The sequence below is a fragment of the Paralichthys olivaceus genome, chromosome 20 (assembly GCF_024713975.1).
Source record: "Paralichthys olivaceus isolate ysfri-2021 chromosome 20, ASM2471397v2, whole genome shotgun sequence".
Lineage (NCBI taxonomy): Eukaryota > Metazoa > Chordata > Actinopteri > Pleuronectiformes > Paralichthyidae > Paralichthys > Paralichthys olivaceus.
Window position 1 is genome coordinate 12,183,136 of NC_091112.1, and position 27,771 is coordinate 12,210,906.

General features: G+C 43.2%; 4 protein-coding genes and 2 long non-coding RNA genes across 7 annotated transcripts; 3 read left to right on the top strand and 3 right to left on the bottom strand.

Moving 5' to 3' along the window:
• Window positions 1–396: 396 nt before the first annotated feature.
• LOC138405860 (uncharacterized) lies at window positions 397–3,071 on the bottom strand. Its single transcript, XR_011239531.1, has 2 exons — window positions 2,085–3,071; window positions 397–1,683 (listed from the first exon to the last, which is right to left on the bottom strand). It is a non-coding gene; the product is annotated as an uncharacterized lncRNA (long non-coding RNA).
• Window positions 3,072–4,122: 1,051 nt separating this feature from the next.
• On the top strand, window positions 4,123–6,239 carry LOC109631644 (proline-rich protein 15-like). Its single transcript, XM_020090513.2, has 2 exons — window positions 4,123–4,483; window positions 4,952–6,239. Exon 2 carries the CDS (start codon window positions 4,972–4,974, stop codon window positions 5,359–5,361), a length of 390 nt encoding a protein of 129 aa, XP_019946072.1. The 5' UTR covers window positions 4,123–4,483; window positions 4,952–4,971; the 3' UTR covers window positions 5,362–6,239.
• A 903-nt stretch (window positions 6,240–7,142) lies between these two features.
• Window positions 7,143–14,321, top strand: wipf3 (WAS/WASL interacting protein family member 3). Its single transcript, XM_069516837.1, has 8 exons — window positions 7,143–7,437; window positions 9,031–9,134; window positions 10,181–10,316; window positions 11,486–11,647; window positions 11,944–12,648; window positions 12,963–13,100; window positions 13,197–13,307; window positions 13,401–14,321. The coding sequence occupies exons 2-8, from the start codon at window positions 9,051–9,053 to the stop codon at window positions 13,439–13,441; spliced, it is 1,377 nt and encodes a 458-aa protein (XP_069372938.1). The 5' UTR covers window positions 7,143–7,437; window positions 9,031–9,050; the 3' UTR covers window positions 13,442–14,321.
• Window positions 14,322–14,869: 548 nt separating this feature from the next.
• LOC109631893 (peptidyl-prolyl cis-trans isomerase FKBP14-like) lies at window positions 14,870–18,038 on the bottom strand. The gene is made up of 4 exons (XM_020090936.2): window positions 17,749–18,038; window positions 16,748–16,899; window positions 16,151–16,278; window positions 14,870–15,579 (listed from the first exon to the last, which is right to left on the bottom strand). The coding sequence occupies exons 1-4, from the start codon at window positions 17,946–17,948 to the stop codon at window positions 15,421–15,423; spliced, it is 639 nt and encodes a 212-aa protein (XP_019946495.1). The 5' UTR covers window positions 17,949–18,038; the 3' UTR covers window positions 14,870–15,420.
• Window positions 18,037–23,769, top strand: LOC138405950 (uncharacterized). Its single transcript, XR_011239613.1, has 3 exons — window positions 18,037–18,181; window positions 21,821–21,953; window positions 23,611–23,769. It is a non-coding gene; the product is annotated as an uncharacterized lncRNA (long non-coding RNA).
• Window positions 18,775–27,503, bottom strand: LOC109631892 (acetylcholinesterase collagenic tail peptide). 2 transcript variants are annotated; one of them, XM_020090935.2, is made up of 18 exons: window positions 27,146–27,503; window positions 26,292–26,445; window positions 26,104–26,192; window positions 25,862–25,981; window positions 25,621–25,665; window positions 25,448–25,474; window positions 24,460–24,531; window positions 24,250–24,312; window positions 24,147–24,173; window positions 24,015–24,059; window positions 23,754–23,789; window positions 23,591–23,671; window positions 23,272–23,368; window positions 23,053–23,192; window positions 22,827–22,946; window positions 21,200–21,329; window positions 20,609–20,711; window positions 18,775–19,630 (listed from the first exon to the last, which is right to left on the bottom strand). In XM_020090935.2, the coding sequence occupies exons 2-18, from the start codon at window positions 26,392–26,394 to the stop codon at window positions 19,561–19,563; spliced, it is 1,368 nt and encodes a 455-aa protein (XP_019946494.2). In that variant the 5' UTR covers window positions 26,395–26,445; window positions 27,146–27,503; the 3' UTR covers window positions 18,775–19,560. The 2 variants fall into 2 exon arrangements, with proteins under 2 accessions (XP_019946494.2, XP_019946489.2); XM_020090930.2 differs by having other exon boundaries at window positions 26,083–26,192; window positions 27,146–27,502.
• Between the last annotated feature and the right edge of the window lie 268 nt (window positions 27,504–27,771).

The window sequence follows — 27,771 nt, forward strand, 5'->3', positions numbered from 1 at the left end:
GTTGGATTCCTTTCTGCATTCCTGAAGGTTTCATCTTTAAAGTCTGCAGGGCTAATGACACGCTGAGGCTGACGGTGACTTTAAACTACTTTAAACTCACAGTTTAATGACAGCACAGGGAGAAGAATGTGCCAAACAATACGATCCACAAATCAACCACACAATGCAACTCATCGAAACTAATTCCAGTCACAGCAGTACAAGTTGGCCCGCTCCACCCAAAACGCAGGGGAAAAGTTGTCAAGTACAGTTCTTCCTTTATTTCTGCCACGTGTTAGCGTCACTATTTGTTTATGATTTGTTTATGATGTATATTTGAGAGGACCAGTCAGCCAGGTCTATACTATCCTTTAATACACTATAGCCATTCATTCCCTTCAAGATATTTTCTGTGTGTGTGTGTGTGTGTGTGTCTGTGTCTGTGTGTGTGTGTGTGTGTGTGTGTGTGAGCTGACTCCACCAGTCCAACTGGCTGTCTTCCTGCTCTCTTTTTCCCAGGGTTAGCACACCTTGGTTCAACCTGTTGTTCAATGCGCCACATAGACTAAAAAAGATTTTCAGGTTTATCCTTTCACAAAGACTTACCAAACTCATACGCACACGGCACTTGCATGAGCCATGCGCTTTTCCGTCATCACATGCAAAGAGGCTAATGCGTAGACAGAGTGAACGTGTGCGTCTGAGTCGACATAAATAGTAACACACAGCGAATGTGTCACTTTTGTGCATTGAGTGTGTCAAAAATAGCGCTTAACTGTGACCTTCACGATAAGGAAAGTGATTATGGACAAACCTCTTCCCACAAACGATTGTAAATTGACAGTTTTACCTTTTTAGGATCAAACAATACTCTTAAAGTAAACAAAATCAAGACTAGAAGGGCACTCGGAGAGCTCAACAGTCCCTTTATGAAACCAGATCTGCCATTTTCTTATTTGGATCTACACTAAATTGCACACTCTCATCAGTCCCCTAAAGATACCGGATTTTCTTTCTCAAGATCCATGGATTCTTCTCTGGGAAATCAAGGACAATGATGATAATGATGAAGAACCTTTAATCCGACCCTTTATCCAGATCTGTGCCAAAATTTCATGTGTTCTTTCCTGACCCATACCACATCCCTCCACCTAATTTCATGGTAATCTGTCAAATAGACAAACAAACAAAGAGACGGAAAAGAAACCTTGATCTCCTTGATGAAGGTTATTACATTTGACAGTTACTACAGCAGCTTAGAGAAGGTAACTTGTATTTCAGCTCAGCCTTTCAGTGTCTGAAGGTAAGTAACACACTCTCCACTCTTGCTACTGACTGGTGTGGTTGTCATGGAGATATAAAAAGTGTTGATTCATGTAGTGATAGAATGTCAATCATTCCTCAGACAGAGACAGATGCTGGTGGAGGGAATCACCTTACGTAAAAATCCAAGTCACTGTTTCAATATCTCTCAACGTGTCATTTCGTTTTCTACACACATTCCCATCATACCTCTTCGTATCATTGGGCAAATATCCAGTTTTCACTCTGAGGAAACTTCAGCTTATTATAGATCATATGTGTTCTCTGGGTGGAGAGAGACTAATGTTTCTGTATCTAAAGAGAGGATCTCGATATCGGATGTTTTCTTTATCTGGCGTGGCTGAAGTTCACGATGAACTGTCAGTGAGACTGCCGTTGGTACTGTGGAGAGGAAAGATGAGATGTGGAGATACAGGAGTGAAAAGTGGAGCAAACTGAGAGGCGACATAACGAGATAACATCCTGTGATCCTGAAGACGTGTCTTCGGTGAACAGGGAACCATCAGAAAACACCAATCAATCAATCTATTTATCTGTCTATTTATACACACACTACACTCCAAGATCTTCCAGCAGCTATGTTGAATATGACACAATTATTATATTCTTTAAACTGTTTGTTCTGTTTGTTTTTTTTTTTCATGTCCCTATATAAACACCTTGAATCTACTTCTGTGTATGAAAGGTGCTTTATGAATAAAGTTGCCTTGTCTATATATTAGTATTATGTCTTCTTTCCACATCATTCATGTATTTTAATAGACAACTGCGTGTGAACTTACACTGAAGTTTGTGCAGAGTGAGGAAATGACTCCGCAGAGTTTCGACTGTGATGGGTGATGATAGCAGAGGGAGTCCCTCAGGTATTCAGGCCACTCACTGCTGACTGAAGGAGCGAGAGGGAGACAGAGAGAGAGATGTTGAACATTCCTGTTGCCACAACAGCAACTTTCACTGTAAATTTCGGAGGAGGGAAACAAAAGGCGATCCCAGATTCCTCCCTCCTCTCTGAGCGTCTCTGTGTATCGACTCTGCTGCTCTGCCCACACTGGGTCTTCCCTCTTGGCACAGACACACACAGAAACCATTTGACCAGGGATTACACAGTCATACCGGTCATACAGAGTCATACTGATTCTCGTCATCTCTGGAAAATGAAATGTCCTTACTCTTGAGGATCCAATGACAATTCGAAACTTGGCTTTTACACAAAAGAAAGACTAAGAATAAAAGATTATTCCAACTCTGTACTAATGTGATTACTATCTGACCTCAGCTATAAATTAAGAAGTGATCTATATGGATATGGAGATTGCAGTAAATGTAAATGTCTCTAAAATATGTACCATTCATGGTAAACACCTAACTGATGTTTTATGGAAGTACCTTCTATAGTTATGAAGAAGTTTTTATAACTTAGATTTTGCAGGTTCACAGTATATTTTGTAAAAGTTGATTTTGTTATAAAGCCTTGTTCAAAATGTAATATAAACTCTTTGGTGGAACCATTTTGAACAGTTTTAAATTTAACAGACTAGTTATTCAAGTGGCCTAGCTTTGTAATACTAGGCATGTAAATGACTTTCACAAAAACAAAACCACTGACTGCTACATTCTACAGCACACCTTCAATGGACCCTCTGATGGCTGTACCTGCAACACCAATTATCAAGTACAAACAACTTGATATAAATGTGTTGTGCTGTGCAACATGTGTCTTCGTGCTAGTCACTAAACTGTATTGCATTATAAATTAAACAAAAATGTTGGAAGGTGTGATGTGATGCATTAACCTGGTGATATAATTATGTAAACAAGACTAAATTACAGAGTAAAAGTAAAGGGGATGCAATACATTATCAGCACAATGTTCATAAAGTATCAGCAGAAATTATATATTTCATATATAATTATCATCTTATTGATAACTAAGTACCTTTTGTAACATGCTTATTTCATCCTTATAAGTGATCTATTCATTAATTGATGAACATGTTACACATCTGTTACACATTTTCTAACCGTATAATCGCAACTCAATGTCTTTTATGAAATTGTGGATGTGTAACTGAATTTCTGATGCTGTTGCATGGACATGGGGAACTAAAGCACATCTGGGTCATGGGTGAGGGATGTGTCTCAGTCGTGTGTAATTATTTTCAGCCAGGGAGTCAGACAAGAATGAAAACTACATGAAACCTTAGACAAACTAACGCTAGAGTCGGAGTGGGATCTAAACTGTACATTATGAGGACAAGGAAGGAAACATGACATGTGACAGGTACCCCATCAGGTTAGATAGGCGCCAGGCCAAACTGCTTCCCCTCTCATAATGTTAACTTACAACAACAACAATAACAACAATTGCAGGTCTGGAGCAGAGATGTCATTTCAACACACTTTTGACTTCCTCCTGTGCGTCCCCTCCAAATAATAAGCAATTCCAACACTTTGCACCAAACAGCCTGACTGCTCAGCGCAACCTGTTTCTGGTAAGTGGTTATTAATAAATACCATCAACACCACTGACTAAACACCTCCACTCCTTTGCACAGCAAGTCACTGAAGCCTAAACTGCAGGGCGTCCTAAAAAATCATTGGATCATTTCGCGTCCTTTCTTGGGCTGGGTTCAACTGATACAAAGGGCCCTGTTACTGAAGAAATGCGCGCTCCCATGGGCCCCGTTGCCACGCAACAGCAAGCCCCGCCCACCATCGCAAGTGTGGCTTCACCTGATCCGGTGCTCACGTGACAGATTCTGACGGCTCGTCCAATCAGGAGTGAGGACAGGTGCTCGGGCTCCAAGAGTTTCGGAGGCGGAAACCTGCTGGTTCAGTAGCTGGAAGCCGCTCCTTATAAATGTGTCAATTCATAAGAGCCTTTCTGGAGGGTTGCCGAAGAAGAGAGGGAATTGTTTTCCCAGTTGTGGAGGAGAAGGAAGAATTAAACGTTTTGACAGGTGGGAGATGAGTGTGGTCAGGACGCCTGGCTCGTGCGTAAAAATGGATCCTGCTGCGACGCGCTGAGGGACTGCTGGCACAGTTGTTGTGAGCGCTTCACCACTGAAGAAGAAAAGAAGAAGACACCAAACTATCCTGTGGATTTATATCTGAATATATTAAAGAAGACAATTTATATCCAACTTTTTATAAAGGGTCCACATCACCTGCTGTCGCACAGGTAAGGCTTCATGAGCTGTTGTTTGTGCATTGTTCACTTGTAAATCAGAGCCTTGGTTTGTTCTCTTGTTCTCACGACTCATTAAACCAGTTTCACGGAAAAGATAAATAGGGTTACACTGGTTATTCATAGAATTAGTTGGTTAAAAAAAAAAGCTGTCTGACCAGTGGATAATGGTGGTGGTGAGGGAGGTGAAAATAAATCAGGATATAACAAATCATTTCCAATCCAGACAGGGCAAATAATCCTAGTCAAACAGAGTCAAGATTTGTGAAAATATGAGACACAAAGAAGTGCATGTGTCAGCAATATTTAATAAATAGTGTAATGCTAACACCCTATTATTAGTTTTACAAACATTTATTTGATGTTTTGGATGAAATTTCACTTCATAGCATGCAAACAAGTTGTGTCCTCTCAGCAAAACAATTACTTCTGAATACTGAATACTTGTGCTTCCTGTTCTAGTATCCAACCTCCAGTCAAAGATGACAGAGAGAACCCCATGGTGGAAGGCATTCCTGACAAAGAAGAAGCCCACTGGCCCCAAGGATGCCAGTGCGTCCCACACCTTCGGCCCGGACTTTGACCCTTTTGCACAACGTCCGGAGAAGCAAAAAGATGCCTCCACAGGTGCCTCCAAGACCTACGGCGACCAGTCCCAGCAGGACTCGAGCAAGAAATCCAGCCTTGTCAGTGATGACACCTACGACGACTCCCACCTGGAATCCGTCTTCAACGAGCAGACGTGTCGCAGGAACATGAAGGTGTCGCGCTCGGGGCGATTCAAGGAGAAGAGGAAGGTGCGCTCCAGCCTTCCCATACAAGAGAAAGAGACACAAGAGCATGTGGCTCCAGGGAGAGAGGATAAACGGTGATGAGGAGGAAAATGAGAGAGAGAGAGAGACTCCTTTGCGAAGATGCTCGAGGAGCAGAAGAGGGATCTGAGAACGTGAAGATGCTTGAGGCATTCCAAACTGTTTGCTGTATGTTGTTGATGATGGAGAAGATGAGGGGCATTCAGCTTTTAAACCGATACTGCAGGATTTAGGTTATGTTGTTAGAGAAATAATGAAAATCTATTGAAGGACTTGTGCCAGAGAGACACAGAAGCAATAAGACATGACATGATTGTATTTGTTATGATGGTCATTGAATCATTTTGCCAACAATATCCCATACATCCCCGAAATGAAGAGATACAGTAGTCATGCAGTGAGCACTTAACGTCCTGCAGTGTCTTTTTTTATCACGGACACTGTCGTCATTACAGGGCGACTCATAACACTACCTACAACAGGCACAATCATCCAACGTAATTTACTAATGAAGTGTGATATGCTCCAAGAAAATATTGTTTTATAAGATGTTTACGTTATTTGTGTGATGAGAATAATATATATTCGACAATGAAGGATTACTGTAATGCTCCCTTTTTACTGTGCTTTTACAAAAACATGATGATTCTAAAGGGTGTAGAAGGATGTTTATGAAGGTGTAAAAGGTATTTTTTTTATAATGTGTGAAAACTAATCAGCTAATGGAAAAAATTGAGAAATGCTTGCGTGCAAAATGCATCAAATATTTTTTTAAATGAAGGATGAAATCCAGCATGTTTTTATAACATAATGGATTCTAAATAATTGAAGTCATGTTGTATCCAACTGAAGGAGAAAATGCCACGTAGCTAACGAAGTATGATCCAGTACCACTGTATTTTGGATCGCCTGCCAAATAAATCTGGTAATAGCTACAATCAGTTGTATCAGTGTGTATTTGTGCATATCAGCTTCATCATCATGTCAACCCGCAAATGAATGTGTCAGCTAAGGTGGTTATATTGTCCCCCCTTAGAAAACTGATACAGAATTATCACAAAAACAGAAGACAACCTGCACTCAAGACAAAGCATGAGCCCAAATGTGCAAGACCTGATATTCACAGGCATTCTACAAGAATAAATAGGCCTCATATGTGATGACTGCATTTTCTGATAAAGACAATAGGGACCTGTGCCATTTATATATACATATTGGGTGCAGTGTATGTCGTAGACAGGCCTTCAGCATAGGTTACTATTCTGTCACTTCAAGGGAGGAGCACGCCTGTGTCACCGCATTCCTCTGCCCCATTTAGTTTGAGGTGTGTACGTGTGTTTACGTAAGCGGGTTAAGACTGATGCGTACCTCTGAAGTCACAATATCTTTGTTAGATTTCCTGGATTGCTGTTGCTCATTAGTTCTGAATGCAATGTGGTGGAACCTCTTTATATACAGTCTGTGGGTGGAACACAGGCCATCAAATCAGGGCGAATTGTAGTGACACGTTTTACCACAAGAGGGAGAAATTGTGCCACTATGCAGCCAGAAAGTGAAGTTGAGTTGTAGTGAAATTTTTTCTTTATAAGCTGTGAAAGAAAAAAAAACACCCTGTGAGATCTTATTGCAGAACCATGGTTTCAAGCAGCTCTCACACATGCACATTGTTTATTCTGCTCCACAGGTGTGATTCAAGGTGAGGAGGAAAAGAGTACTGCAACTTCAGAGTCTCTCTCTCTCTCTCTCTCTCTCTCTCTCTCTCTCTCTCGCTCTCTCTCTCTCATTGGTCCAGTCTTATAGAGTGTGGGCTGGTTCTGGTGGGTATGAGGTGTGGCCTCGGTCTGGTTGTGCACCTCCTGCAGTGCTCGCACAGGGGAATAAACCCTCACACAGCCCGAGCTTTAAAGAGGCCATCGTGCACAGCCATTGCATGTTGCATGTTGTCTGCCTCTGAGCATGTTTTGAAGTGAGTGCAGCAGATCCTCGTGGTTTCGTTACTGGAGACGCGGTGTCCTCATTTGACTAAAAATAACTTGGGAACTCTCATTGGCCCGAAGTGAGGAGCGCACCATGAAGACTGGGAAGCTCTGAAGCTCTGCTCCCTGCTAACAGGTGGATTACTGCTCATTTCTGAAGGTAAGACACACTTCAACATTACTAATTAATCTAGGTTATTCCATGGATGACAGGTAGTTAAACTGGTATATATCTATTTTCAAATCCCAACATATATGCCCCTGAAATGGGGAATATCAGCAAATTAGGTTTTTCTTCCACCACTTTACTTCAGTATCATAATATAACTCTTAGTTTCTATCTATAAATCAGTCTAATTGGTGACTTTACACAGGTATAAATGCATACAAGCAAAAAAGGCTAATTTGAGAAAAAACAAACAAAGCTGCAAGTATTAATTCAAATCAGCTTCTTTCTTTTCTAATGTTCCTGCTTCATTGTGCTGTATATATATAGTTTCACAACAAGATGTTCAAAACATGACATGCTGTGTCAAAAGTGTTGTTAACACCAGTCACAGATACAAAGCAGATAACAATCCACTGTATTTAACCAGGATTTACAGCTGGTTAATTTATCAACTCCTATTGTAAAGATCCTGGGGTTCATCTTTTTTCATGTGTGCAACCCTCTTACAACCTTTGAGACAAAAGGTGTGAAAAACCCCTGATAAAGTTGTAACAGCTGCATGTTCCAGCTGCCTGTCTGTGTCACTTTGGATCCTCGTTGCTTCAGGGTGAACCGGACGTATTAGAGGTGCATTTCCAGCGTGGTCCACCTGTTCTGCAGGAGCTCAGCAGATCTGAGCCCCCTTTAAACATCAACACTGTGTCACTCACAGAGGCTGCATGACACAGATATGAAGATAGAAATAGCAGCAGAGGACAGCGTGCCAGTTGCAGAGAGGGGGAACACAACACATGAACTTTACACAAGTAGATAAAGGCGAGGGACAGATAAACAGGGATTCAGCAAACACACCATCTGCTCTGTGTATTATTAAATTGGAGGAACATGAGGAAATTCCTCAGAGAACAGAACATCCACAGACATTGGATTGTTTTCAGCCTTTTCAGCAGTGGCAGAGAACTAGTTGAGAATTTATGATGTCAAACAAGTGGGTGGGGGTCTCAGTGACTGTCAGTGGGGATCATTTACCAGCCGGGATGCCAACGATGTGGGGAGATTGAAACGTGTTGACATATTCCTGGAGAGCTGTCGTGGTGGTGCTTATAACCATGTTGCACCTGAAGACATGCTACACATAAGCTGGAAAACCTAACAATCATGTTCCTGTGGCGTTTCCTTAATGTGTTTTCCACTCAGTTGCTGCAGAGAAGGCCTTTTGTCTGTGGGTGACCCGAGGGTCTAATTTACTTCTTCACACAACACTCGCCATTGTTCCTCCCTCCAAAGTCCCATCACAGAGCATTGTGGGAAGAAGATGAGGAGGACATGGGCCCGGTGAGGGTGTGTGTGTCAGATTTCTCTGGGAAGGAAGGAGCGCTCGCTGTTTCCTGTTTTTTTGCGGCCCCGTAGTGGAGAAAGCCTTTCCTGTTTGGGGAAGGGGGGGGGGGGGGGTAGGAGGAGGTCAGCGAGGGCGACCCTTTACACAGTGGCAGTTTCTGATGTGAGAGATCCTAGAAGCTGGTCCAGTGGCTGCAGCGCATGCACATGGGATGGTGACTGTGTTTTTTGAACTGTCCTCTGCAGGTTTATCTGAGGCCCCCAGCATGCCAGCACCCCCTCCTCCCCCTCCGCCTCCCCTGGCGCCACCTCCACCCCCGCCTCCACCTGCCAGCGCCGCCCCGCCACAGGTACAACTGTCTCCTTCTTCTTTCCTTCTTTCTCCAATTCTCTCTCATGCAGTTGTAAACCCTCACCTTCTCATCAACCAAATACCTGGAGGTTATTTGCATTATTGATTGAGGCACACACACACACACACACACACACACACACACACACGCACACACACACACACACACTCCAGACAGCAGACTCTCAGTAGCAGCACAGTGTTATGTTTCCACAGTGTCCTCCTGTTAAATGAGCTCCTGCTCCAGGGCCACGCTGCAGACACACAGTTTAAAAGCCTCTAATCTAAAGTCACAATGGTGTATGAGAGAAACACTAACCTAAGACCTAATATCCTCTGCCCTCTTCTTTCTCCTCTTCTTTCTCTTCTTCACCAGTGTCTCCCTCTGTCTTATCCCTTTCTTTGTCAAATACTTTCAATGCACACACTGGCGTTTTTAGTTTGTTAGAAGAATATACCAACAAGAAGGGAAATCGTGGATGGCATGATGGTACAGTGGTTAGCATTCGCATTAAGAATATTCCCAGTTCGATTCCCAGTTCGGCGTTTGCATAGTCTCCCCGTGTCTGTGTTATTTGAGCCATTTTAAATTGACTGTAGGTGTGAATGTGAGTGTAAATCGTTGGCCCTGTGATACGCTGGCCACCTGTCCAGGGTGTACACCGCCTCTCGCCAGCTGGGATAACCCCCACCCACAACCCTTGAATGAAAACTGGTATAGATATTGGGAAGGATGGACTATAATCATGAAAATATAGTTTAATATCAGATGATTCAAGTTAAATTACAGTGATAGCATAGTTCAGTAAAAAAAAAAATAAGAGACAGTGTTTGAGAAGATGATTTCATTCAGTCAGTCAGTTTACTACTTAATCTCTTATGTGGTCAATGTCCTTTTAGTCACCGGCCTTGTCGGGTTTTTCATTCTTTTGTTTTATCTCTTGTTGCTAAGCAGTTTGTAACATTATTTACATTATCACATTACACACTAAAAACTGCTCTAAGTTATATAAAAGTGTGTTTCCTTATTTCTCTGTGTGACAGTGTCTGTCCGAGCCTCCCAAACTCCAGTCTGGAGGAGGAGGAGGTGGAAGGAATGCCCTGTTGGCCGACATCCAGAAAGGAACCAGGCTCAGGAAAGTCACCCAGGTCAATGACCGCAGCGCCCCTGTTGTCGATAGTAAGAGAAGCAGCACGTAAACAGACACACACACAGTCTGTGCTCAGACGTTTAATGGTGCTCACATGCTGCGAGTATCACTGACTCATCCGTTCTCATAGTGGAAGTGGAGTTTACTAGTGTGTGTGTGTGGTGAGAAAATAATGTGGTGTGTTGGAGTGAAAGCAGATGTAGTGGAATAAGAAGTGAGAGCAAGATACACACACACACACACACGTCCAGTGTACACTTCAGGATGGGATGCCCTGTAGCAGATAAGGATGCAGACACAGGAAGCAAATGTGCACAGTGGTGAACACAACAGGCATTGACATACATTGTGTCCCCACTATACGAAAAGTTAATATAAAAACTCATATTGGTTTATAAGGTAAATCAATATACTTAACATTAAAGACAATCTATACATTAACATAGGTAAGTCATATTTATTCAACAAACAAGTATATTTTGTGTATTTTCATCAATCAACAATTCTGAGGAAACATAACTTTTGTATGTGCAACCAAAGGATATATTTTAATTGAAATGTTAAGGTTTTCTTTAAGTCATTGAAGGAGGTTATGTGGTGTCTAATGTGTCTAATCTCCTAACCCTGCATGTGTTTAATGTACAAGACAAATATTCTCTCAGGTCATAATAATGTTAAGATTGCATTTCAAGTTCAAACTTTGAATTTAAAGATTAAATCTGATCAGAATGGTGTAAATGTTGGTCAGAAACACAGTCATACCACTAACCATTGTTCAGTGTTATTATTTCTATACACATTGACAACACATGAGCAGCCAGTGAAACTTTATGTGTCCATTCAGTTAGAGGATGAATCATCTTAATTAAAGGTTTGGATGGTGGATTAGTGGAACCTGTTGGCAGTGAAAGTCAGTGAACAGTAACAGTGACAGTTACATGAGTGAACCCCGGCCAGTGGAAACAGAGATGTAGTTGGCCCTCAGGGACATTATGTGGTTTGGGTGGTGCAAACTTGTTCCTGCATGAACCAATGCGTTTATCTTTTTAATTCACACAAGCATGAAACCACTGAACACAATCTCTCACAAGACTGTTTCTGGATGAATGAATCAGTACTTGATTGACAGTTTGATTTAATATATTTGATAAAACCCTCGTTGATAACTCTTAAGCATCTGTGTTTGTGTTTTCCCCAGATACTAAAACCAGCACTGGAGATGCATCCAGCAGTGTTGGTGCCTCACAGGGTTCATCAGGAGGGATGACACCCATGGCACCCTCTTTGGGTGGGCTATTTGCTGGAGGGTTTCCCACCCTCAGGCCTATAGGACAAAGAGACGTAACAGGCAAGACCTCAGGTTGGTGGTTCTTACTAGACACATATTCAGTAGAGCCTGACCAATATACTGGATCAGCCGATCGGTATTTGTGTTTGATGAAATGAAAACCTTTATTTTACTGGGGAAAAAAAAGTTTAAATTAAGTTTAAATATTCGGCTATTGTCAAGTCATATTAATTTTTTTATGATTCTTAACCAATATATTGGTATTGTCATCGGGCCCCAAAGCTCTAAATTGGTCGGGTTCTAACTTTCAGAAACCTTCTCTGGTTATTTTACCCTCCCACTGATGCTCTTTCATTCATGTGTGTTAGTGTTTCGATCGAGCTCTTCAGCGTCCCTGAAGCCGCTGTGGAACGCTCCCATGTCCACAGACCCTGAGCCCCAAAGGACAGCGGAGCTTCGCACCTTTGTTCACCGTGCACATGCTCCCTCATCCTCTGCTCCTCCCTCCCCATCTCATGGCAGCAAGCACCCACCTTTTTTTCCTGTTTCTACTCCCCCTCTGACTCCCCCTGCTCCTCCATCTGCTCCTCCTCCGCCGCCGCCACCACCCCAAGCCTTCCAGGACCGTCCAGCCAGCAGGAACCCACCGCTCCCCTCCTGTCCTCCCCCTCCACCTCCGTCCCAGGTCACCAAGCCCACCTGGCTTCCCATCCAACACTCCCCCCATACTTCCATCTCGCATCCATCTACTCCTCCTCCTCCTCCTCCACCTTTCCATCCTCCCTCCGCTGTCCCAGGGGACCGCTCCTCGGGATGCTTCTACCCTCTGCCTCCCTCTCCAGTCCACTCCGAACCGTCAAGGTTCCCCATCCTGCGGGACAGCCCTCTGGGACCTCCTCCCCCACCTCCTCCTCCACCTCTCCCATCTTCCTTTACCCCCACCTGCCCATCCAACCTCCCTCCACCGCCGCCAAAGATGGCCCCAGTGCCCTCCCCGGCCATGCGCCCTCTGCCACCGTCATACCCCTGCAACGCTCCCACCCGACGGCCACCTGCTGTGCCCAGAAGTGCAGGTAGGTGGACACCTCTCATTTTCTTTCCAATGACTCTTCTGCGGAATGACCATAGACTGTAAATAAAGGTGGACGTCAAGTGTCCACTTCCTCTCAATAGCAATGTAGCCAAAATAAATAGTGAAAATGCACAAACACTAGATTGTGATATAGATTAACATCTGTGTTTAAAACTGTTTGTAGTTATTTTAACAACAAGTACAAGACTGAAAAATCAATGTGTTTGAATCCATCACATCAGATTTGGTGTTAAACTTGTTAAGATGTCAGCTCCTTTGCTGATGCCAGACTCCTCTCGTCGCCCCTCGTGACAGGTGCTGGTCGGCTGGCTCCTCCTCCAGCTCCTCCAGCACGATCCCCGACCACGGAGCTGTCCACCCGCATCCCTCCCCCTCCGCCACCCCCTCCCCCGCCCCCATTCAGTCTAAGGAACGGACACCTGCACAGCCTGGGTGAGACTGAACATTTCACGGTTGTGATAGAGAATTAGACACCACGAGAAGTGTGTGCGATACGTGAACTAGTTATCTCACTGTATGTCCATGCAGCTCTGGCAGATGATTTTGAATCCAAGTTCCACTTCCACCCGGTAGAAGATCTACCTCCTCCAGAGGAGTTCAGGCCTTTCCCCCGGATCTACCCCAGCAAAGAACACAGAGGTCAGCAGCCCAGTGCTTGTTATTTCTCAGCTTTAATTAAACATGACTTCATCTTTATTTAACATCTTCTTCTTCTTTCCTCTTCTCTTTCAGTGAACCCCAAACCACCAATGATTAGGACACACCTCAGATGAGTGCAGGTCTGTTCTTCATCCCCCAAACAGCAAAAAAAAGACATTTTTCCTGCTCCTCCTCCTCCTCATGACAATAACACAATTGCCATGGACTTATTTGGATGCGAGCCCTGTGTGTGTTTTGTTTGCGTCCAGTATGTTAGCATGTGTGGATGTGGTGAGTGTCAAACAGGCTCCTGCCTTATACTGACTATGTGACCTTTGACCTTTTCCAGTGTGGAATGTTTTGAATCTGTGTGAGGAGGAGGGCGCTCCCTCCTCATAAACTACACACACACACACACACACACACATACTTTACTCCAAGGACAGTATCTTCCACTAGCTATATTTAATATGACTCTCGACACAGTGTAAAGGCTTAGGCATTTCAGTATCTACAAACAGTATAGAATATTTTTCATAATACCTCTTGTGATACAGTATATCTCAGAGAGACGTTTTGTTACGATGTATAAAGTGTCAATTTTAAAGTCTGATTTCAACCATAAAACAGACAATGACAAAAATATACAAACTGTCTCAAAAGTAATTTTATCAAAGATGGTTTCCAACATTTTAATTAGTTCTTATTATTTAATTTGTGGAAAGTGGGAGGTAGTAGAGATGTCATCCCTCTTTATACACAGTCTATTTTTTTAAGTTGTATCCGTTTCCTCCGTTACAGGAATTCTATGCAGCGAATGAGTCAGCCTTGTTTCATTGTAAACCTCAGTGAGGAGAAATAAAGTTGAACACATTTCAAGATTCACTCACACAGCTATGTTACCCTTGGTTGCCCATACATAACTGATCATACACTGCAGCGGTGCTCTCCTGTGTTTATGTGATTATTTTTCTAAACTCCAAAATAAAGAATTAAATTGTTAAAAAACAAAAGGTGATGTGAAAATTACTTACACTGCAAACAGTATGGGGGGGGTGCATCTGTTTGAAGCTACACTCAGGTGTCTTCTTCTATGAATAGATAATGAGTGAGGTATACAGTTTCCCATCTCTCTCTGTAGCATCTATTTCTAACACCTGTAAAGACAGTGCCACCTGCTGGTTCAGTGTGTGAAGTATTTTACTAAGGTATGAACCCCAAGTACAGCAAAGCATTCTGTTTGAAACCCAGTCACTTTATTAATCACATTTATTTAAAGATAGAAACTCATTTCCCAAATCAGAGCAGCCATTTGGTTATTGAAGTTATTCCTGATGTGTTTACAATAAAAAGTCCACCTCACAGAAACAGGGCAGTCTGAATTCTAGTCAGCTCTGTGGTTTTATGAGTCCTATTTGTAATATCTAAAAAACAGCTTCCAGCCCAGTGTAAAAAACAGGTACAGGTACAGTTCTGTGTCCTTGTCCATTCACACGATCCTTCTCTTAATAATATAGAGAATAATTCTTATCACAGCAAATATAAAAATGCTCACTTTAATATCCATTTCAAAATGTTTTTATTTAAAAAAATCTAAAAAACCTGTACTGAACAATATGTCCTTTTAGCAACATAAGCATGAAGGATATATTGACAGACTAATTTCATATTGTCTTACATTTCCTGCCCACATGGATTCACATCTTTTCTGCTCCCTCATATATTCTGTGACACTTAAAGAGATAAAAATCTAAATACGTGGACTTAAATGCAAGATGGAGTTGACAATTACCTGTTTGGAATAGTTTTCGAGGTTTTAAAAAAGAAAAGTTAAACTGACAGTGGTCCCAAAGGGAGCAAAATTAGTTTAAACACAAATAGGCTACGATTTGCAGGTGAAATTTCACTAAAAGTAGCACATTAACAAACTCACTGACTCAAAACCCACAACACACTGCTTTAAACAGGATAGGTTTAAGTGTCCCACACCATACAAACAGCGCTTCTACAAAACCACTTAAGGTGACCTGAGATAATCTTGGCTATAACCTCTTCATAGAAGTGCATCCACCATGAACCATGACTGAGCGAGTCGTGGGAGCCGGAGAGACTTTTACAGTTCATCGTGTTTGTAAGTGAACTCTCTGGAGGATATAAAGCCGTCTTTGTTCTCGTCCTCTTTTGCGAAGATGTCCTCCACCATGTTCTCATGCAGAGTGTCGTTGGGGGGGTAGCCATGACGCTCAAACTCCTTCCTCAGGTATATTTTCACCTGGCAGATCAAGTGACAATGAGTAACACACAGGGAAGTGTTAGGAGAAAAAAGAAACACAAAAATAGACTATGTTTTTACATCTCATCTGTATGGGGCCATTATTGTAGCAAAACCAAATAAAAATGTGAGTTTCAATCCATCTGTGATCAGATTTGTGAATGTGTAAAAGTATCGTCAAATATGTATTCAGATTTGAAAGTGTATTTATATTCATTTATCTATGTTAGTGCCTGTTTATGTAGTTAAATGTTAGTTTTGAAATAGCATGTACTTGTCACCTTGCTAAGAATAGCACATCATTACTCAGTGTCGTACTTTATATACAGTTTATGGTTAAATACTGAAGAGACTGATGGTCAAGCGACCTGCTGCCACATTACTGTATCATGTGCATGTACTGCCCCCTTGTGGTCAATTCAAACTTGCATTAATAAATCCTTTGTATACAAACAATTCAACCTAAAGTGGTGTTTAGTATAGAGCCCTACTTTGAGGAGATGATGGCTAATTCGTCTATTTGAAGTGAGGGTGTTTACTGAACACAGAACAGTGCAACTCTTGTCTTTACCTCATGTTTGGAGAGTTTCCAGTCATCGTTGAGGTCCATCTCCTGGAAGGATTCATGCGATCTGGGCCCATTTCTGATCTCAAGGACCTCAATGATAAAGGTTAGTGTGCTTTCAGGTGGGATCTTACCTGAAGGAGGATAAGTCCAAAGGACGAGAGGTCAACTACAACTGAGACTGGATGCAGCCAGGGGTTTCTGTGCTGAGAACCAGCTTGTTTGGTTATATGTTATTATATAGATATAAATATTGAAGAAGTATGTGGGTATTAATGACAGCCAGTTAGCCTTGTTTGTTGTGTGAGCAAAGGTTACATATGTGGAGAAGAAATGAAATGTTATTGGTTAGAGTGGCGTGTGCTTACCAGGACAGTTTGCATGCTCCATGTTGAGAGAAAGTGGACTAATACAACTGAATGAAACCCTCATTCAGTGTGGCAGTCCTAGAAATCCAACAAGACTGTTTTACATACAAACATGCATCAACATACTTACATCACATATTGTGTTAAACCACAAGCTTTTCTTAGAGGGGAGTGTAATGTACCTGTATAACAACATGCAGGGAAGCTTGCATGCACATGACCACAGCTACTGTACCTTTCCCTTCCTTCCCATAGGCCAGCGCAGGAGGTACGACCAGCTTCCTCTTCTCTCCAGCACACATGTCCTGCAGGCCTTTGTCCCAGCCTTTTATCACCTCTCTGATGCCCAGCGTGAACCACACCGGCTGCTTGTCGCCTTCGTTACGACTTGTGGGGAGACACAGAGGCAGTGGGTCGTTACAGGTTCTAAAGGGTAAAGTTATTGTATTTCTGTCTTCTGTTTTACATTTGAAAATAGCCCAATTCCCATTAGTTGGCCTCTGAGGCAGAAAAAGAGAAAATACAGTCAATGCTCACTCAACACTTGTCAATGGGATGGACAGCCTTAGCCCTCTTTGAGACAGCCGTTGAGATCTTACTTGGAAAATTAAGTATATAGTTTATGACGTGATTAAATTGTACTGTTATTGATTTGATCAGATTTTAAAGTGTTGATCACTGGTGGAGAAGCAGCATTGTCACCTGACACTGGAAGGCAAGACTTCTAATTTAGACATTTTAATATGCTGCTGCTAATCTAAGCATTTAAAAGGTCGTTTGCAGACTCAAGAGTTTTCATTAGGACTGTTCATAAGACTCAGAATCAGGATTCACTGGGTTTATTCAAAGTAGTTGTTGCTTTTGAGTTTTGTCCAAATATCATATTTGATGTATTTAAATGTCAGGTTTGTATTGTACCAGGGGGATTTCAGAGAAGTGTAATGTGATTGTTGATGTGGGGTCTTTGGATCACTCTCTTCTCAGCAGCACTTCACTGTCATCACATCAACACACACTTCCTGCTTCTCACTCTCATGTGCCTGAACTAACCAATAAGAAGGCAGAGAACAAAGGGGGGTGGGAGGCAAACTTATCTTAACTCGGGTGAAGCTGACCCTTTGGTTGGTTGTGTCACGTGACCGAACACAGTCGCGTAACCATGGAGACACGAAACAAACAACCTTTTATAATATTGTACCTTTGGTCACATCTTCAATCGCCCCGTGTCGAACATACCTGGAGTGAAACATGGTTCCGTTCTCGAAGAATCCGTCGTGATGCACGAGCAGGACGTCCCCGTACTTGGACTTCCGGTGACAGAGGAACGGTCTGTACATCACCTCCATCTGCACCTCGGCCTCGGGCAGCGCGCCCCCGCTGACCCCCGGCAGCAGCAGAGAGGAGCAGAGCCAGCTCAGCACGACCTGCAGCACCATGTCCCCGGCGTCAGTGTCCAGGACGAGACAGACAGTTTGGGAGGAAGCGAGCAACAGATGATCCTCGACGTGGCAGGGACGAGTGGTTGCAGGACCTGCTCCTCTGATTGGTTGCTTCTCATTTGGAACCCCGCCCACAGATGCGCCCCCTTACACGTGGTTGCCAGGGCCCACTGTTGTCCTACGGAGGCCGAGACAGCTCAACACGGTAACTAGAGAAAAACAAAGTTCAGGTAAAGAAAACAGCATGAATTTGATGTGCGCTGCAAAAACACATGCAAATACAGAAACGTGCAAACACATCACACACATACACCTGGCAATAAAAGCCATGCTGTTTTAAAGAAGTGTTTATTGACAACTGAGAGTGACTCGCCATTAATCAAGCATGCACATCAGTGTGACCTCTCTAGTAGGAGGATCAACCACTTGATCGTGGCAGTGCAGACTCTGGCATTAAAGATGGCGGCATTCAAAATTGGGATATTTTGGCTTCATTTCTGAGTATTGGGAAGAAGGGCAGATGTGTTGTCCGTCTTAATATACAGTCTATGAGTAACCACAAATCTACACCACAGAGCTATGTTTTATATTTCAAACATTTTATTCATGATAATATAGTGTCTAAGGAAAACATGGTCATTGTAGGATCTAAGTGAAAGGACGGTTTATGGGAAACTGATTTAAATGTTGGCACTACTTTGTAGATATAATTATATATTTGGCAATGACAGCAATGCTGCTGGGCAAATTCAGATTTCTAGTTTTGGGCTGCTTTTCCCAAACAGACCTGACAACCCGCATTGCATCAATTGAATGGGGACTCTTTTAAGTGTGGGCCTAATCTTTATTAGTGTACAGTGTTTTATGAATTATACATTCATGTCATGCAGTTAATCACATTTCAGTGAATTCATATTTGAGTCATCTTGGTGTCACAGAGCAGGGCATTCAAGCTGTTTAGAAATTCAAATCATTCGGCATTCCTTTTCCTTCTGTCACATTATTTTCTAGAGGGCCACACTTTGGCGAGTACATTTACAGCACAGGTTAAAGCAGTCTGCTGTGTACCGAAACACAATTACATGCAATATGACAGCATTGTACTTCATAAATATATGTTTTCTAATTCAATGTACAGACATATTTACACATATTTGCATACTACAATACGTATAGTATCCATAATGTCATTGGCTCTTTTGGAAAAGGCTCTTTTTATTCTGTCACTACAAAAGAAGTTGAGAGCACAGCTTATTTCTGCATTAACAGTCAGCAAGTCATACATATTGTAACTATTTCATACGTCATATGTTTTGTTAAATGTTTCCCACAATCAGTGTCCATAACAGTGCTGCAGCCAATGATGTGACAGTAACTGTTCTCCGAGGCCCAACAAAAGAGTTAAACCTCCAGCGAGGAAGACAGTCGATTCAAAAGCTGACTCCCGTAACCATCCATGGCTCAGAGCAGGCACCAGAGCATCTCTTTAATCCCCTCTCAGTCTGTCAGGATTTTTTAAGGGGTGAAACTTCAACAGAAATCTGAAGTTTACTCCCCGTGATCAGAAAGAGGAATTGTAAAGTCGCAATGCGGTTGTTAACTTTTCAGATCAGGTGAAGTACTTGCACCCGGTGGAATCGATGAGGCAGGAGTCGGTGCATCTGAGCTGCCCAAAGGATCTGAAGGGGACAGGGAAAAATATTTTTTAACAAGATTGCACTAAATGTACAGTAAAATTCTTTACCTACACTAATGACCGAAGATGTAATAGCTCAGGGTATTTGCTTCCTTGCCAAGAATTACATAAGAGGATTGGTGCATCTCTCATATCTGTACAATAAATATGTATTCAACATCTACAGCAGATTAGCTTTGCTTAGCAGAAAATAGGGACAAATTATAATATTAATAACTATATTGAAAGAGCACTATTCAAAATCTAAGTTATAAAGTGCTTTACAAGGGCAGCAAAATAAAAAAGACAGGTCATAAAATCATGAGTACAGCAAAAATTAAGGAATCACAAATATTAAAAGACAATATTAACTTAAAAGAACTCTAAAAGACATACAATTGCTTTAAATTAATTAAAAAAAATACAAGTATGTTTTAACAAGGAATTTAAAAGAGATCACTGACTTTTAAATCTAGTATTTGGGACACAGAGAAACTTCTGCACGAGGATCTCAATGTAAGTGACGGCTCGTGAACTACTAAAAGGTAGATAAGATAATTTTTCTAACTCTGGACTGAACTGGGTGTAAAGTTTCATATCTTTGTGCTGAGCTAAGCTAACCATCTCAAGCTCTAACGTCACGGTTAGTGTGTCAACATGAGATTGGAAAGCATCTGTGGACTTTATTTACCAAAGAGTCAAACTATTTCTCTAAGCATACGTTTAAAACATGCAATGCACCACAGTATCTGGATGGTTTCAGAGATATCATCGCAAAAGTACTTTTGTAGTACTTAAGTAGTACTTTACAATCCTCAGATGAACTCATGCAACTGATTAAAAAGGAACTGCATTGTGCAATCTTGGCACAGAAGATTTCTGTGAAATGCTGACCTACAGTAGCGAGGTGCACCCAAGTGGTCTGGCACATTTTGTGGTCAATGTAAGTGTGTTCATTTGTAGAAGCTGTGACTGAGCATACCCAGGAAGATAGGACTTGCAGGTCTGATAACCAAAGTCCTTTCCGTCGCACTCCTCCATGCCTTCATGTCGGTAGCCGTCTCCACAGTAGGCCCACTTGCAGTCTGAGGTGATGAAGTGGAGGGGATGAGGAGGAGGAGGAGAGTGTTGTGGGGAGAAGGGAGAGGGAAGATATTACTAATTGGTTTGGCACACCTCCGTGTTTCACAGATGCCAATACAGCGCTTTCCTGCTAATTTAATTGAACAGCCGAGCCCAGTGTAGCAGGGGGATGGCAGGAAAAAAGAGAGGGTGAGATTAATGAAAGATCAGAGAAAGGTCTCACAGGGAGTACTGCTTTTATCCTCTGCCATGTGGGCTCAGACTCTGTGGTGCACTGTAGTTAGGCTCTGCGGGGCGTCTCATGAGCAACTGGGTATATGGCAGCATGATGTTCATGCAGCAAAACGCTGAACTTACTTTGGAGCTAGAGAGCAGTGTTTTTTTCATTTAGCAGTTTTGTAGATCATTATTCAAGCATCTTTTTTTAAATCTTTATCTTTACATTGCTGAGCATGTGTTTATAAATGAGCAAGAGAAGCAGGTAACTCACTGAGGCAAGCGTCAGTGACAATCTGGTTTCCATCATCACACTCCTCTCCGTGCTGGGGCTGCACCTTCCCGTCCCCACACGCACCGACTCTGTCCGGGACTTCCTCTGTAGACTGGAACGCCTGGAAGGGCTGGACGAATCGTGAAGAGGAGAACAAGTGTTGACTTCAAATTTCAGGTGACCAGATGTAATGGCATCTTGGGCAAACACCAGGCTTAACCTGGTATATCTGGTTGATGTAGACTTAGGGTTAATCTATATTTCAAGGATAGGTTTTCTTCAGCAGATAGACTTGGCTTTGTTGTCATCTCAGCTGTTTTTACAACTGATCCATCTCCATAATAACGACAATAGCACTCAATAGAGCTCATACTTCAACCAAGGCCAAACAGCTCCTCTAATTTATTCGCGCTGCACCAAATTTCAAACACTAAAAAATATCAGTTCCCTAAATGTGCCTGATTTTTTTTCACATCAAGATCCATTAATTATTCTATGAGAAAACTGGGAAAATGCCAAGAAAAAACTGCTTTCACGCAATGTTAAAGATGTGTATCAAAATTTAACTGTGATGATTTTGTGCGTCAACCCCCCCCCCCCTTTCTGTTCTTTCTCCTGCAGGGCATGTATGTGGCAGGGGGAGTGGCTGGCTTCTCCTGCAGCAAACAGGACACACCTGCTTCCACTCAAATCCTCAACCTCTCTATAAAAGCCTGGTCTTCACTCCACTGCTCTGCCAGATTGTTCCGTCTCGGTCGGTAGCTGCTCTTTGTGTTTGTTCTTTGTGAAATCTTTGGTGTTGATTTTTTTATTTTCTTTGGGAGAGCCTCACCAGTGTTTTTACTCAGGTTATCCTTTGCCTTGCTGTTGCTTCTTTTTGAGCCATAAACTCTTTTATTTATCTTCACCTACATTCAGTCCCTGCTCAGTCTCTAATTCAGGACATAACATTAATGGGTTCCTCACTAACACACACTGCATCCTTCCTCACAGTTTTGTGGTAACCTGTCCAGTAGTTTTTTTGCGTAATCTTGCTTACTGACTAACAAACAAACAACTGCAGATGAAAACACTAAGCTGTACTCAGTAGAGCACATACCATTGCTAAGGCCCCTTCAATTTAATCAAGCTGCACTAAATTTCACACACTCAGCTGTTTTCAGACATGACCTGCGGGTTAAGGGAATTGGATACAGAGTTAACCCGCAGTTTGTCTTTCACACATGCACAACGCAACAGGAGGTTCTCCGCACAGACGCATTTACAACAGCAACATCCTCCCCATTATTCAGGTGAGGCAGAGGCAGGAAGCATTAACTCCTCTGTGGAGATGGTGGGATTTTCTTGCGACCACACAGACACTGTTGTCGACTCTTATCACCAAAAACTCTCTCGACATCATCTTCTATGTGTATGACACCGCTTTTTCACCGGAAGATATTTGATTTATTATTGTTTTTATTTGAAGCGTCATCAATCCCAGCAGGGGAAATTAATTTCTACAGAGTTTATACTAGGTGGAGAAAGTATGGAGGGTCTGCAGAGTTCAGTGAATGTCTGAAAGCAGCTATAGATAACAGTGTGCTCACTGACTGTTAAAAATATTACAGCTTCCAGCACTGGTTACCTGTATGGGCTTCCATCCATCTTTATCTTTAAAGTACAGCATCCTCTGATCCTTCCTAAATGCCAGTGCATTGTCCAGATGAAGACGGCCCATCTCCTCTTTGTTGTTGACCACAAATATCTTCAAGTAAACAACGATAGGACATGATGAATAATGAATGCTTCAGTAATGATACACTTTCAATTTGGTTGATAGAGGGCTGTGTTGTGAAGGATTAGAGTCTTACTGCAGGGACTTTATTGGCACCTCCCCGTTGTGTGTAGCTGCCGAAAGGAGCATTATTAGCTCCAAGCGTGGTGTCACAGTCACAGCGACCTGGTACACCGGTGGATCCCTTCTCTCCTTTTTCCCCCACAAGATAGAGACCTGCAGAAAAAAACATGCTGTATCACACAGTGCCTCCACCATACAGATTGTGTTTGTATGTGTGATGCATGTGAGTTACCTGAGGCAGGTGGACCAGGTGGCCCAGGAAGGCCATTGGGACCTGCGGGACCTGCAGGGCCTGTGACTCCTGAGGCTCCAGTCTGGCCCTTCATGCCCTTTGCAAACCAGGAAACATCTCAATATTAAAAAATACACACAGGCACATGCACTCACTCACTCACACATACACACGCTCACACACACAGGTGGCCAACATGCCACTCCCACTTGTGCATAGCTGTGCTAAACTCATTGAAACATGACTGTGTGTGTTTGTGTGTGTGGAGTCAGGGAGTCAAGCACTTGTGTATTATCCATCCATCCTGTCTCCCTCTCACCTGTTTGCCTCTCTTCCCAGGCCGCCCAGTTGGTCCTCTCTTCCCTGAGACTCCTGGCTCTCCCTTCGGTCCTTGCTCACCCTGGGAGAGGAGTAAAATTAAGGAACAGCCTTATGATGTTAAATCAAATATTCAAGCATCCCCAGGTTTTCATCTTTCTTACCTTCTGGCCAAGCATCCCAGGCAAACCAATGGAACCCTTTATATGGACCAAATGAGAGTTTGAAGTGAGACAACATGTAATTCCCTCCACAGATTAGTTACTTGAGTGTTTAAAATTGATTTAATCCAGCTCTGACACAGATGGTTTAATAAAACAGCTCGAAAGGTAACAACATGAGAGATAGCATTACATGAACCATTATAACACATAGAACACTTTCCAAAAAAACATTCCAGGCCCTGGAATATAGGAAACTCAAACCTTATCGCCTTTTGGTCCCGCTGACCCCAGGTCACCACGAGAACCCTTTCAAAGAAGAAAAAGGGTAAAGGAAGGTGAAATATAGGCTATAATAGTTGAGTAGTCACAGGCAGTTACTATGGCACATCTTACCTTATCTCCTTTGTAGCCAGGTAAACCCTGAAAAGGCAGATGAGTGAATGTTTAGACAGAACGATATCCAGCTTGTGTGTGATGATGTACAGATGTGACAAACCTTTGTCCCTGGTGGGCCCCTCAGTCCTGGTAATCCCATGAGTCCTGGATCCCCTTTCTCACCCTAATAAAAAAAATCAATAACATATTTTAGGGTCTGTGCTATATACTTGATTTGGTATGTATAAAGATCATCAAGGTGTATAATGTGCCATACCAAACCATTTTCCACAAAAAAATGTGTTAGTATTTGGAAAACCATGAGATTTACCTTGAGTCCCTCTGGACCAGGCCATCCTGATAGTCCTTGTTTCCCTGGGAGACCTGGGGCTCCTGTGCGACCCTGCAGGAACACAGACACATTTGACTCTGCTCCTTGAATATAAAATAGAACATTCTCCGTGTTTGTCAATGATCTGCAAATGCTCAATACGATGCCTGTTTAATGACTGTGCTGGCCTGATCTTGATGGGGACTAACTGGGGTTTAAAAAGTGTCACAAACAAATAAGAAATTCAAACTGTCTACCTGTGATGCCCTGATAACAACAGGACAAAGGCTACAGCCTCCAAACCTGAACAATGCCACTGACCTTTACTAACGAGTGGACTGGAATAAAGCTTTAATCGAGCAGGAGAGTCAGATATATTACAGAACACCCTCACGTCTCTGTGACACCTGGACGAGTATCCCAGAGGTGCTGCCACGCTTGCGGCGTGCTCTCGTTTAGCCGCACGTCATTAAAGCAGAGGCCTGCAGAGACAGTGTGGACCTGCTGCTGCTGTGTGGAGTGATTTATCATGGAGAGCAAAAGCACTCAGGGAGATTAAAGTGCAGAAGTGGAATGCTGGAGAGGCTGGATCAGCAGGACTGGAGTCCAGTATGGTGGGCTAATGGAGCAAGGCCAAGGAAAGGAGGGAGGAAGAAGGGTGGGGGGGTTGTAGGAGAAGAGAAGAGAGGGGGATGATGAAGTGGAGGACGGACAGGCAACATCCAGGGATGCAATCAGGTTTTGGTATGTGGCCGCAGTGGCTACAGAATCTAATGGAGCACGACCCATTTGGCAGCTGCCGAGGATATTTTGAGCGCATCAATAGACAAATCGCATCACAAAGATTGAGGACGCATCAGGTGGACAAAGGAGGCAGAGAAGGGGGAGAAATCTAGATCGCATTATTCCAAGGACACGCGAGAGACCGACCAAAGAGGGATGAGCGACAGACCCAGATTTGCGAGAGAGGAGAGAGAGAGATGCTCACCTTTGACCCCGGGCGTCCAATTTCTCCCTGGCGGAGGACAAATGAGGGGAGAAGAGGCAGAGCGCTCATTAGAGCTGAGTGGGACGCTAGGACACCCACACACATACTTTCATGGCAAAATATTAAATATAAATAATATTAGAGGCATAATTGAGAAATAAAAAAACATAAACCTTTTCTCCTTTTGGTCCTGTTATGCCAGGTAATCCATCATGACCCTGAAAAATTATAACAAATTTATACATGTCACACAAATCAATACAAATAAAGGTAATTTGATTTCCACACATTTTTAACAATATTTGAATCTACTGTATGAATACACTATTTGATGCACTGTGATTGAAAAGCACTGCAGATACTCATGGAGGTTTACAACATTGTGTGGTATTTTATTTTGAAACACAGCCTTACGTCTGGTCCCCGGGGTCCTGGAGGTCCGGGTGGTCCAGGCGAACACCCCGGTGTTACAGCTTTTTCTCCTTGCTGCTCCTCTTTTCCACTAACACTTGGCTCTAACATGCCAATATCATCCTTCAGACACACACAAACAAAATCCAAGAGAACAGGTTTGATTGTAAATGAGGGGGCATCATGCAGACAGGTTGGGTGAGAGTGCGTTTGTGAAGACCTACGGGGCTGCCTCGCTTCCACACCTGAGGCGGTGGAGGGTAGAACGGCGGCGGAGGCGGTGACATGAGACAACAGGGGTCGAACCTCATCCTCTCATCCAGCAACCTGAGGGCTGAGGGGAGGGGGGAGACAGAGAGTAGCAGCTGTGACAGGTGCAGGCTACGTGTCCGTCAGTCGGGACACTCACACATACAGATGGATGTCTTCTTACCTGACTGGGCAGAGAGGATGCTGTCCATGAAAGGGTGATTGGAAGAGGCCCACGCAGGACTCATGAGAATGTGGAAGGACACTGCAAATTTGACCAGGTCCATTCTGCTGCTTTAGTTGTTTACTCTAGTTTCCCTGAAACACACAAACACAAGCTGTCTCACACAAACACACACACACACACACACACACACACACTATTTATGCTGTCTGAGGTTAATGCAGTTACTGGCAACTGTCACCTCCCTCTCTTTACTCTTGAGGGTGCTTCATCACTCCCTCACTTTTGTCCTCTATAGAGTCTCTCTCTCTCTCTCTCTCTCTCCTCACAGCATAATAAACTTGTTGCACCTCAACACTGCAGCAGATGCAGCCAACGCTGTGATTCTAGCCGTGCACCCCCGCCCCCCCCCCACCCCCCCACTCCACACAGCCCTTCATGTGCCATGATGAGATCACTAAGTGACAAGTCATACCAAACATAACAATCATGCAGCTGTCACAGGTTCACCCACCCACCCAAACACACACACACGCGCACACACACACACACACTATACTCCCAGGACAGTTATTATTAAGGACAGTTATTGCTATGACTACATTCCATTACCTCTTCCAAAATCCACGACTAAACGATTAAGTGCGAATGAAAATGATAATCCGCGATGAACCACGTGCGTTTTGCAGAAAGGATGCTGCACAGGACGCTGTTCACTCCATCTTCACTCTTGAGGCTCACTCCCCTTCTATTAGTGTCTACACGCGCAGCCTGCAGCTCGTCTTAATGTCCAGAAGATGCACTGACAACAGTGTCATGCACACCGTGCACGGCTTTCAACGCACACCCCTTACCTTCCACTTGAAATTGTGCCGCACTCGCAGACGCGCAGTCTGTCTCCTCTCGCGGTGCGCAGTCCCACGCACTGTGGCTCCTTTGGCATCTGGCGCGCTGTAGCCGATCCGCACCGCCAATAAATCTGATCCACTTATCGACCAGTCTTTCCTCCCCGCCGGTCGATAACAACACAGCTGGGTGGAGGGAGGACCTGTAGCAGAGGCCACTGAGCGGAGCCAACACAGTGCCAGCTGTGGATCAGAGCCACAGTCACGGCTGTAACATCTGGATGGAGCTCAGTGCAGCAGGTTGAATGTCTGAGCTCACAGTCCGCATGCTGCCACTCGTTTGGCACGTTTCATCTCCACAGTGATGCTGATGGAGGCTTCATCAGCAAAATGGCCCCATCTCCTGGACATTTAGCTCCACGACGGACAAAATATTTTTTTATTCTTACCATAGATGGATTTAAACTCAATACGTGACAGAAGTCACTTTCTGATTTGTTGAATAATCTATGCTCAAATTCTTCAATCCATTTTGTATTGAGACAGGTGAGAGACAGGGCAGAGTTTATGTTTCAGCATAAATGTGCTCATTCATTAGTTATTGAACAGGAACCATTGAATGAATGTAGAGATAC

Excerpts from the sequence above, each read along its gene's own strand:
- LOC109631893 (XM_020090936.2), bottom strand. The coding sequence starts at position 17,948 with ATGGTGCTGCAGGTCGTGCTGAGCTGGCTCTGCTCCTCTCTGCTGCTG. Across the intron at positions 16,900-17,748 it reads GGAACCATGTTTCACTCCAG|TCGTAACGAAGGCGACAAGC; the intron begins GTATGTTCGACA and ends TCTCCCCACAAG. Across the intron at positions 16,279-16,747 it reads CTATGGGAAGGAAGGGAAAG|GTAAGATCCCACCTGAAAGC; the intron begins GTACAGTAGCTG and ends ATCCTCCTTCAG.
- LOC109631644 (XM_020090513.2), top strand. The coding sequence starts at position 4,972 with ATGACAGAGAGAACCCCATGGTGGAAGGCATTCCTGACAAAGAAGAAG.
- wipf3 (XM_069516837.1), top strand. The coding sequence starts at position 9,051 with ATGCCAGCACCCCCTCCTCCCCCTCCGCCTCCCCTGGCGCCACCTCCA. Across the intron at positions 10,317-11,485 it reads CAGCGCCCCTGTTGTCGATA|ATACTAAAACCAGCACTGGA; the intron begins GTAAGAGAAGCA and ends TGTTTTCCCCAG. Across the intron at positions 13,101-13,196 it reads CGGACACCTGCACAGCCTGG|CTCTGGCAGATGATTTTGAA; the intron begins GTGAGACTGAAC and ends ATGTCCATGCAG.
- LOC109631892 (XM_020090930.2), bottom strand. The coding sequence starts at position 26,394 with ATGGACCTGGTCAAATTTGCAGTGTCCTTCCACATTCTCATGAGTCCT. Across the intron at positions 24,174-24,249 it reads GGGGCCCACCAGGGACAAAG|GGTTTACCTGGCTACAAAGG; the intron begins GTTTGTCACATC and ends CTGCCTTTTCAG. Across the intron at positions 23,672-23,753 it reads CTGGGATGCTTGGCCAGAAG|GGTGAGCAAGGACCGAAGGG; the intron begins GTAAGAAAGATG and ends CTCCTCTCCCAG.